The sequence below is a fragment of the Uloborus diversus genome, chromosome 8 (assembly GCF_026930045.1).
Source record: "Uloborus diversus isolate 005 chromosome 8, Udiv.v.3.1, whole genome shotgun sequence".
Lineage (NCBI taxonomy): Eukaryota > Metazoa > Arthropoda > Arachnida > Araneae > Uloboridae > Uloborus > Uloborus diversus.
The window spans coordinates 126,499,932-126,510,524 of record NC_072738.1 but is presented as its reverse complement, the minus strand read 5'-3'; the positions used below and the strand labels follow the sequence as shown (position 1 = coordinate 126,510,524).

The 10,593-nt window shown below is 34.2% G+C and overlaps 1 protein-coding gene across 1 annotated transcript; it reads left to right on the top strand.

Moving 5' to 3' along the window:
- Positions 1–129: 129 nt before the first annotated feature.
- LOC129228031 (zinc finger CCHC domain-containing protein 10-like) lies at positions 130–1,078 on the top strand. The gene has a single exon (XM_054862657.1). It carries the CDS (start codon positions 340–342, stop codon positions 781–783), a length of 444 nt encoding a protein of 147 aa, XP_054718632.1. The 5' UTR covers positions 130–339; the 3' UTR covers positions 784–1,078.
- Positions 1,079–10,593: the final 9,515 nt, after the last annotated feature.

The window sequence follows — 10,593 nt, the reverse complement described above, 5'->3', positions numbered from 1 at the left end:
ATGCACGTGATCGTTGCTATCACGTGATCAATCAACCGGTAGCTACCAGAAGAGGTCGTCGAACGTAAGCTTAATCGTCGTACCCGTCACTAAAATTTTGATTAGCTACTTCTACTTCTACTTCCATTCATCAAGTTTCATTTAGAATACATATTGTTAATTCTTAATGTGTTTAAGATGTGTTTTCTTACTTAAAAATAGAACTGTCGTGTTTGCAACAACAGATAACATTTAGAATATTATTGTACACTCTGAGGCAGGCGTTTAGATTTCAATTGAAGTGTTATCATTTTAATTCCCCGAACTTAATTTTGGTCTTACTTAATAAATAAATTCAATATGTGCAGCTTAAAAGCTTCAATGCAATTAAAAGGAAAAACAACTTACGATGCTTCAAATTACCGTTGTCAAAAGTGCTTAGAAAAGGGACATTTTACATATGAATGTAAAAATAAGAGGAAATATACAACTCGTCCAAGTCGAACTGTTCTGCTTCAGAAAAAACTTCGAACAGCAGAGGAACAAGAACAGACGTCTAATTCAACGAGGGAACATAACGAATCTGCATCATCTGTGAGTAAAAATAAAAATTCGGGTAAAACGTCAAAGCACTCCAGTAGTGAATCTTCGGAAGATTCTGAAAGTGATAGCTCAAGCTCTAGTTCATCAGATTCAAGCGACGGCAGCTCTTCTAGTCCTGGCTCCGAAACATCAACAACTTCTTCTTCATCATCTTCTACCTCATCTTTGTCCACCGCAAGTTCTAGTTCAGACGAAGATTAAATTGTTGTCACTTTCCTGACGCGTTTCGGACATTTTCAGGTGCTATTTTTTTAAATGCCTTTCCATTGAATTAAGCTTTAAATGGTCAAAAACTGTTTGGATAAAATGACGATGTAAAACAAATGGGGCTTCCTTTTACATTTTCAGTTTTAAATACAATTTTTTTGCAAAATGTATAAAATGATACATTGATAAAATAAATTAACATTATGTCTGTATCCTTAACATTTGACACATTTTCAACAAGTGAATAAATCGTGTATATGTCATTAAGAATGTTTTTAATAAATGTTTTTGTCTATTTCATGCTTTATTTTAATTTTTCACATTACGATATTCTGTTTAAACCTTTATACTTTTTAGTTAAATTAACTGAAATTGTTTTGAATTGCATATATGACTTAATCAACACAGTTTAAGCTACTTTCATTTGGCAAACCTGCTAGATTTACAGGCCGAGGAGTCAATCACCTTTCTCACCTTTAGTCACCTTTTGAAATTTTGGTTACTTTTAGTCACCTTTTGCAACTTTTGTCACCTTTTTTGAAATATGTTGTAGGATTTTTTTTAAATCATTAAATCCTTGAAAAGTATCTGAATGATAGCTTTAGCAGTTAAATTAATTTAAAAAGGTAACATTAAATATTCCCCCCCCCCCCCCCCCCCCGCCCACCTTGTTGTTGTTTAAAGAAAAATAGCCATACTGCCGGGAAATCAGGTAATTTTTTTTATTGCCTGCAATTGCATCTATCCCTCTTCGATCGTCAGACGCATTTTCTGCAAGTCTCGTCTAAACGCCATTTTGTTTCCTATCGTCAAGGCCATAGAGCGTTGTTCGACTAAAGTTCAGCTGCACAATTCCTTTCTGCACACTTTGTTGAGTGAGCAGTCATCGAATGCAAGTTGTCTTCTGTGTTTATCAAGTAACATCATCTGGAGTCTTTGAATCTCACGCTCATCTCTAGCCGGGTGCGTTGCTTGTTTTACTTTCACTGACCGCGAAAGCTGAGACTAAGCAGCCACAAGCGGTTTGATTTGAAAAAGGGGTGATGGGTTAAGGAGGCGTGCCTCAATGTCTTCTTTGAGTGCAGAATAGTGAAAAGTTTTGATTTGCGTTTATAGTTTCACTTTGTGTTTGCACAGAAATGGTTAGTTTGGGTTCTATTTTTGCTGTGCAAATGCGAAGTAAACTTGGTCTGTGTAAACATTTCCTTTTTTGGTGGATCTCAGAGAATCTCCAAAAGTCTTTTTTATTAGGTTTCATCCCTTATTATGGCTAGTTCCAGTAAAAATAAAGCTTTTAGAAGTATATGCTTTCCAAAAGCTTTATTTTATGTAATGGCGAGATTAATTTTATTAAAGCAGGGTCATTCCATGTCAATTCAACCAAAAAAATGGCATTTTGACACCCACCGACACGGATTTTGATAAAACTTGGTGAGTTTAGTCCTTTAATGTAGAAAAGTATCCACATCAATTTTTTCTTCTCAATCTGGTTTAGTTTTCATTTTAGAGCCAGTCGAAATTTTGAATGTTTAGTATTTTCCAACTATGACGATTCTGTTCATTGATTGAAAATAATTTGTGTTTCATTTATTTTTCAGCCAATTTTTATGAAAATTTACAGTAATATTAATGAAAGTATGAGGATTTCAGAAAAAATTCTAAGTAATATTTTAAAAGTAAAAAAAAATTATTTTCATAATTTTTGCAAAAAGCATTGAAGCATTTTTAATAACTTGATTTAACACTACATTTTTTACCTCCCATGGACATGTCATAGAATATTTTCAGAGCTTGCTAAAAAATTAAAAAATAAATAAAAAAAAGAAAGAAAAATTATGAACATTTTCAGGCCATATGAAGTGATATTTTCAGTTTCATACTTCAACATTTTATGTTTGCATTGTAAGTACAATTATCATTTTGTTAAAGTCTGATTTTTCAAATTGGTTTTCTCAGTTATTCTCTATTGTCAAGACTTTCAATTTAATATTTTTGCTTTGTATTTACTAAGAAAAAAGAAAGAATACTGATAATTTTTCAACAAGCTGAGAAAAGAGAAAAAAAAACAATACTAAAAATATGATTGAATAATATAAATTATATGTTCAATAAATGCATCATCTTGCTCTTTACTTCACAATTTAAAGCTTTATTATGTTGATTAAATATATATATATATATATATATATATATATATATATATATATATATATATATATATATATATATATATATACACTCTGTCGCAGAAAAATATATGCACCTAGAAGAATTAGAGCCACAATCATGAAACTCGGCACAAATGCAGTTTGGTAGCCGATATGCAAATGATTAAATTTATTTAATTGAAACAAGGCTAAGCGTGCTATGAGCATGTGAGTTGCACTGATGGGAGAGTTTAAAAGCATGAGTACTTGTGCCGTAGGGTTATTTAATCGAATCTGTTGACTTTGGTTGACTGTATTGTAACTTAAGATGCCTCTAAGACGTAACCTGTGGCAGTACGAACAGCTGACGGAGTTTGATAGGGGCCGTATAATAGGCCTCAGAGAAGCAGGTTGGTCAAACAGGAGTATCGGCCGCCACTTCGGTCGGAGTGATATGGTACTTGCTCGGTGTTGGTAACAGTGGATCACGGAAGGGTCGTCTAACGTCGCGGAGGGTCAGGACGTCCCAGGAACACAAATGAACGCGAGGATCGCACAATCAGAAGAGCTGCCACGTCGACACCGACAACGTCGCTATCATTGATTCAACGCCACTTACCTCCTTCCAGGTATCCGGTGGTATCAAGGGAAACCATTTGGAGACGACTGGCTGAAGTTGGTTTAAGGAGCCAACGTCCATTAAGACGCTTACCCACTGACCCAACATCACAGGCAGTGTCGACTGGATTTTTGCCGATCTCGGGCAGCTTGAAGTAACAGACTGGAGGCGTGTGATCTTCAGCAATGAATCCAGATTCAGTCTCAGTTCTGATGATTACCATACTCGTGTGTGGAGGCGCACTGGCCAGCGCTCCAATCCGGCATTTGTTGTCGAGCGGCATACAGCCATTTTGCAAGGTGTGACAGTGTGGGGAGCGATTCTTGGACACACGATCACCTCTAGTTGTTCTCCAAGGCACTTTGACAGTTCGCAGATACGTGGGCAGCATTTTAACGCTGATTGTTCTGTCTATGCTATCAAGTCACCCAGGTGCCATTTATCAGCAGGACAATGCTCGTCCACATACTGCACGACCCTCTCAACATTGTCTTTAGGGATATGACGTACTCCCATGGCCTGCCAGGTCTCCAGACCTTTCGCCAATAGAGCATGTCTATGACGTGCTGGGAAGGCCACTGCATCCATCCCGGGATACAAGGGAATTAACGACACAGTTGCAAAGATTATGACATGATCTTCCGCAGGGGGTCATAAGGGACCTAATTGATTCAATCCACATCGTGTTTTGGCTTGTATAGCTGCCAGAGGTGACTTTACTATTTACTGATTTGTAACCCTTTGCATGCTGTAACTGCTTAATAAAATTATGTTTTATTCTGAATTTTTAATGTTCTTATCTCCTTATACACTACATGCCTGCCAAGTTTCTTGAGTGTAACTCAATTTCTTTTGGGTGCATATATTTTTTTGCGACAGAGTGTATATATATATTAAGGTTACATAGAGTTTACACTGAAAGTTTTTTTTTTTTTTTTGATAATGTCTGAAAATTTTTGTTTTACTACTTCTAGCCCTATAATATTCATTTCCAAAATTGCAAAGAAATCTTTACAAAAAGTATATAGTCTATTTGGGTAAAAGTCAGTAAAAAGGGATAATCCTTTTCTGTTTTTTGAGTTCTTAACAAATTGCTTTTTGTCACCTTTGTTTTCAAATTTGTCACCTTTCTCACTTTTTTCAAAGGCCATCAGCAGTCCTCGGCCTGGATTTACTATCAAATTGTGGCCACTATGTCTGGAAATAATTTGTGGCATGAAGACCTCGGGGGAAAATTGTGATACTATCAGCCCCTCTTAAGGGGGGAAAACAGTTTAGACCGGTCAAAAAATCTACGTTTTTTTTAATGTTTTAAAATATTAATAAAACTATTAAAGAATACGTTTCCAAAATTTGAGTGAAAAATTCCGATGCTATGAGCACTTGACGTTATGAGCACACTCTGGAGATTCAAAAACCTTCACAGCTTTTTACTTCCTTTTACAAAAAAGGACGTATTGTATTCGCGAAAAAATTTTCACTCAAAAATCGCCCTTAATTTCCATTTTGCTCACCCCCAAATGAATGTTGAGTTTTTTTTTCGATTCGACCACATGCGGAAAAGTGCCTAAGAATGTATAGACACGCGAAATATCCATTTTGACCATCACCGAGGTAATTACAACGACTTTTCTCGTGACGTCTGTATGTATGTGTGTATGTGCGTATGTGCGTATGTATCTCGCATAACTCAAAAATGGTATGTCCTAGAAAGTTGAAATTTGGTACATAGACTCGTAGTGGGGTCTAGTTGTGCACCTCCCCTTTTGGTTGCTTTCGGATGTTCCTAAGGGGGTCTTTTGCACCTTTTTGGGGGGAAATCATTGTTAATTTCGATGTAAACTCAAGTGGCGTTATAATTTGTCGGACACTTGGCAATATATCGCCAGTCTTTTGGTCGCCAAGTTTTGTCGCCAACTTGGCGACAAATTTGGCGGAGTTTTTTTTTTTTTTTTTTTGGTTTCAATTTGGCCATTGTTGGTGATATTTAGAGAATAAATATTGAATCACATTAAAATAGCGAATAATGGGGAAATGACATTAAATTGGAGTAAAAGGAAGTCATGTGATGCACACATCAGCTCGTTTTTTTTTTTCAAACACGTTTTTCTCGAAGCAACTTTTTTTCAATTGGTGTGCATTCTAGCTCAAAGAGTTTTTGACCAATCCTTCTGAAAATTTGTGTGAATGTTCTTTTTTCAGTTATGCTCTATATAAACCTGACTCTTTGATAATATTATTATTTTTTTTAATGCAAGAAGTGTGAAAAAAGCACAGTGAAACCTGTGTAAGTTGACCACTTGCAGTGCACTACTTTTGTGGTCCACTTTAACAGGTGGTCAACTTACAAAGGTTGATTTATATGATAAGGGCTAATTCCGTGCCTGAAAAAAGCGGTAAACTTAGACAGGTGATCAACTTCACAGGTTTTACTGTAGTAGAAAAACATAACTTTGTAATCAAACATCTCAAAAGCGTGCAATTTTCAACTTTTTAAATCGCAATTAGGTTCATATTATAGGGAACTATGTTGTTTACAAGAAAGAAAAATTGTAATGATTACAGGCAAAAATTGGCTTTGGTAATGCACACCAGCAACAAGCTCTGATGTACCGCCCATGGACAGAAGCTTCTAACTTCAACTCTGGTGGAAAGGCCTAAAAAAAACTACAGGGTGTACTTCAAAAATGAATAAAATCCTACCTTCCAAGTTAAAGGAAATTATTCCTTTCCTGTTAAAAAAAAAATCACTAAAATTTCGGCCTCTTAAACTGGTTAGGGGAATAACGGCTAAACGAATACCCCGTTCATACAAAAAACCTCCCGGATCCAAATATTTCCACACATGCAATGTTAATGACCCCCGCTGAATCGAATACTACTGATTTGCTTTCACAAAAAATTTCGTGGAGGAAGTTTTTAATAAATTAGAAGTATGTTTAGTAAGAACAATTATCAACATAAAAATATAAAACAACTTTTGCCACCAACAAGTGAGAAAAACAGTCGTATTCCAACTGAACATTTCCTCTATTCTATCTTAATTCTTTTATCGTTGCCATTACAAAAAAAAAAGCAAAGAAATATACACATTTCAGAGAATAATGAATATGAAATGTAAAACACTAGACAAGGAAAGAAAAAAAGGAATTAAAAAGTATTCCCAAAAGATAATACAGAATTTTTTCAAAAAAAAAAAAAATACTGAAAAAAGGTGCCAAAACAAAGATTTTGTAACTCAAGTTGTAAGTTACTTTTTATAATTTTCATAAGTAGGGTAAAGACTCCAGTAGTTCCACATTTAAGAGAGCAATTTCTGTTTTTTGTTAACCTATAAAATTGAGCAATCAACACAACAAAAACATAAGACTTTAGGCTATACCATTCTTATAATGATTCACTAAGTTGTTTCGAAATTAAAAACATTTTTATTGTAAAAAACTAATCTATTGTTAAGACGAGAAAATGCTCCAGTACTTGGCCATAGACATCCGGTGCTTGATCATGTATGAGCCCAGTAGTCGGCCATTTTATTTTCATTAATCTTATGGGGTATGAGTAGGCTTCCCAGATTTCTGAAATGTTCAAACGGAATGCCCCCCCCCCCTGTACATTTGGTTCACACAGTCAGCAGAAACATAGTTCTGTGATTCAAGTTATGAAGAAGGAAAATAAATTCTTCACTATGTATATTGGTTTAATTTTGTTTTTTGCAAAAAGTATTAACTGTTTTTTGATTTATATGCAAATTATATTATCATACAACAACTTGCATTATCAAAGTTAGACAGCATTATAGCATACAAGGAGGGAAGGGGGGGGGAATTGCATCAAAATGTAAGTATGAGAAATTTCTAATCACTTTTTGCTGAAAATTTCAACTAAAACTTCCTGAATAGTTTTTAAAAAATAACTTTTCAATTTTTCCATAGTGGAAATAAACTCTTTTGGGAAAAAAAAAGGTTTTTTCCGACCATTTTCATCTCTAGATATGCATCACATGCAATACATTTTTTATTATTTTTCTTCTACGTCACTTACTGAAGTACTCTAAAAACAGAAAATAAAGAATGGAAAAGACCTGGGTATTTGGGAAAAGGAATTTTGAGAACATGAGAACGCAAATTCTCACCCCCCTCCCTCCTGGCGCAAAAAGTTTCTGTATTAACTGTGTATGCTAAAATTAGGACTCAATAAAAGAGTTGATAGAATTCATGATCGATAAAGAGTGAATTAATGATCGATGTTATTGACAATTAACTCTGGTCACAATGTTCATTAGAACGAAACTTCAACATATTGAACATAAAATTAAAATTGTAGGTTTCGAAACAATTTCACCTCAAAATGAAACAAGTAAAAATCCGTTCGTAAAGCACTTAAAAGATTGACAATCGTTGCACATTTAAAGCAATTCATCATAAAAAAAGACTTTTATTGTGAACGAATTGGAGTAAGACAAATTGTATTGGCCAGTTTGTATTTTCATTTTCGGGTGGCGGGGGGGAGGAGATAAAATGTATGAATTCAATGCATTTAAAAGGAAATAAGAATCAAAATAATAGCAAAAATGCAAATTAAAATTATATTTTGAAAGTATAGTGGGTCAATTGTCCCCCCCCCCCCCCCTGATTGCCTAAATAACTGGCTTGTATGTGGGTAAATTGAAATTGAGAAATGGTGGATGTCTTGAAGATAATCTTACAGCTTACAACAAGAAGATTAGTAAACAATGAAAAAACTAAAATGGAGTGGGTAGCAATGTAATGCAACTTTGAAATCATGTTATTTTTAAATAAATTCAGCATAATTTTAAACAAGACGTAAATTTTGATTTCCTTGTGAAGAAAACTCAATTTGGTAATAATCAGTAATAAAAGTGGTACCAACATTTGGAATAATTAGTCTTAATAATATACAGGTTTCTTATACCTTTGGTGAAGCAAATAGTTTAGCAAAATGAGCAATAGAAAGAATAATGACAGGTTTAACGCTCACTGAAATAATTTGAGCTAACGTAACTATTGAAGTATTACACCTTAATTCCTTACAATGGGAATGTTTATTTATTGCCAATTAAAAACAAACTGTAGTTATATCACTTATTTTATCAACGCATCATGATTCAATTAAAAAAAAAAACAATAAGTTACAAATTGGTACTGAGTATTAGAACCAGGGTTGTCAGACGTCCCGGATTTCAAGGGACAGTACCGTGTTTTGAAAAATCGTCCCGCATCCCGGGGAACTTCCATACGGGACGGCTAAAGTCCCGTATTCTAGCTAATAACAATATTTCACAAAACGAGACATTATTTTAAGGGGGGAAAATAAGTAAAACAAAAAATGTGAAATAAAGAGCAATAAGAAAATTATGTGGCAGCAAATGCAAAACTTATTTTTGTTTTAATTTGGTTTTTGTTTTGGTGGCAGACCATGTGGATCCGAATGGTTGCTTCTTCTTTGCTCATTGACTAAGGCTGGAAATATATCTCTACGCATTCGTCGTCAATTACAATAATAAACAATTTTTATACTTTGATCGGCGACATTTTGTAAGGTTTAATGCTTTGTTGCGGTTGAATTTTACAGATTTATCATGAGGAGACATTCTACGTCGAAAAGCACCCCTTAAAAATACCCAGTTATTGCCCGCAACCTCAAAGATACCCCCCCCCCCCTTCACTCCTAGATGCCTGTCCCATATTTCAACCCTGATTAGAACTTATATTATGGACTGAATTTACAACCTGTTTTCAACCCTGCTTTTGAGAATTCTAAACTAAAATCAACATTAGAAGCATCAAAATGATGAAACAACTCTTTTTGTCAAAAAAAAGTTAAGGCACAAAATTTAAACATTTTCTTTTGAAGAAATGACATTAGAAAGGGAATTTTTACTCAAAACAGCTAAATTGCCGATGGTCAATACTTTATTTTAATTACTATTGGATGAACATTAGAAAATCCATATTAAGTATGCAGTCGACTACTGGGTAGATCAACCAAACAGTAAGAACCAGTGGTCAATCTGCCATGTCCGACTATTAGAAATGCATAAGAATTCAGAACCCAGTGGTCGGCTACCCCTCTAAAAATAATTGAGTCTAGGAAAAAAATTATTTGTTAATTGAAACATTATACAATCTATTAAAACATAAGAAAAAGCAAATTTACAGTAGAATGAAAAAAAGAATGGTACTTAACGTTTAAAGATGATATCTCTTCTTAACAAAAAAAAAGCAGAATCGCAAACGAGGATGATGGGCACACCATTTAATATAAAATGACTCATTACTACTTAATAAAAAATACTTACAACTTCACTGTTATTGGATGATAATTGGGGACAGATAAAGGAATGTGGGAATGCGTCATACAGTAGAAGACCGTTATAACACAATTCTCTATAAACCGCACTACTTTTCAGAAGTAAACAATAAGTTTTGAAGTTTAAAAAATCCCTCTGTTTTGCTTTGCAAAAATAAAAATTGTTAGGAAAATTGAATTTTGGTAGCTTTTCATCTTTCCATCTTATTTCAAAGCTTTTAAATTGAAAATTAGTACTCATAGTAAACAGAAAATACCAGATGGCTCTTAAAAACGCAGCTGTTATATGCAAACCATGAAGCTAGCAGAAGTGCAGGATTTTGATTGTGAAACATATTTATTTGAGAATAACTAATTGAAATATTTGTGCTTTAATACTCATTGCAGATAAAACTCATTCTGAAGTGCTAATATATAGATATATTCTGAATATTAGTTTCAAAATTTGTGAAATGATCTGTTTAATGCAAAAACCTGTATAACGCAAAAGCTCTGGTCCCAGGGTGTGCGTTATAATGGTCTTCTCCTGTATCTGATTTTGAGCTGTACATATTCTAGTCATAAGCAGTTTTATGTCCTTGTGATCGAGTACTGGAGACTGGCCGACTACTGCAGCACTTTCCCTACTTAGAATGCGTATGCTAATTATTAAACTATTTTGTTGTTTATTTCAGAATTTTTTTTACCAATAACATTAATTATTTCCTT

Bases quoted from the DNA above. Each gene is read 5' to 3' on its own strand.
- LOC129228031 (XM_054862657.1), top strand. From the start codon at position 340: ATGTGCAGCTTAAAAGCTTCAATGCAATTAAAAGGAAAAACAACTTAC.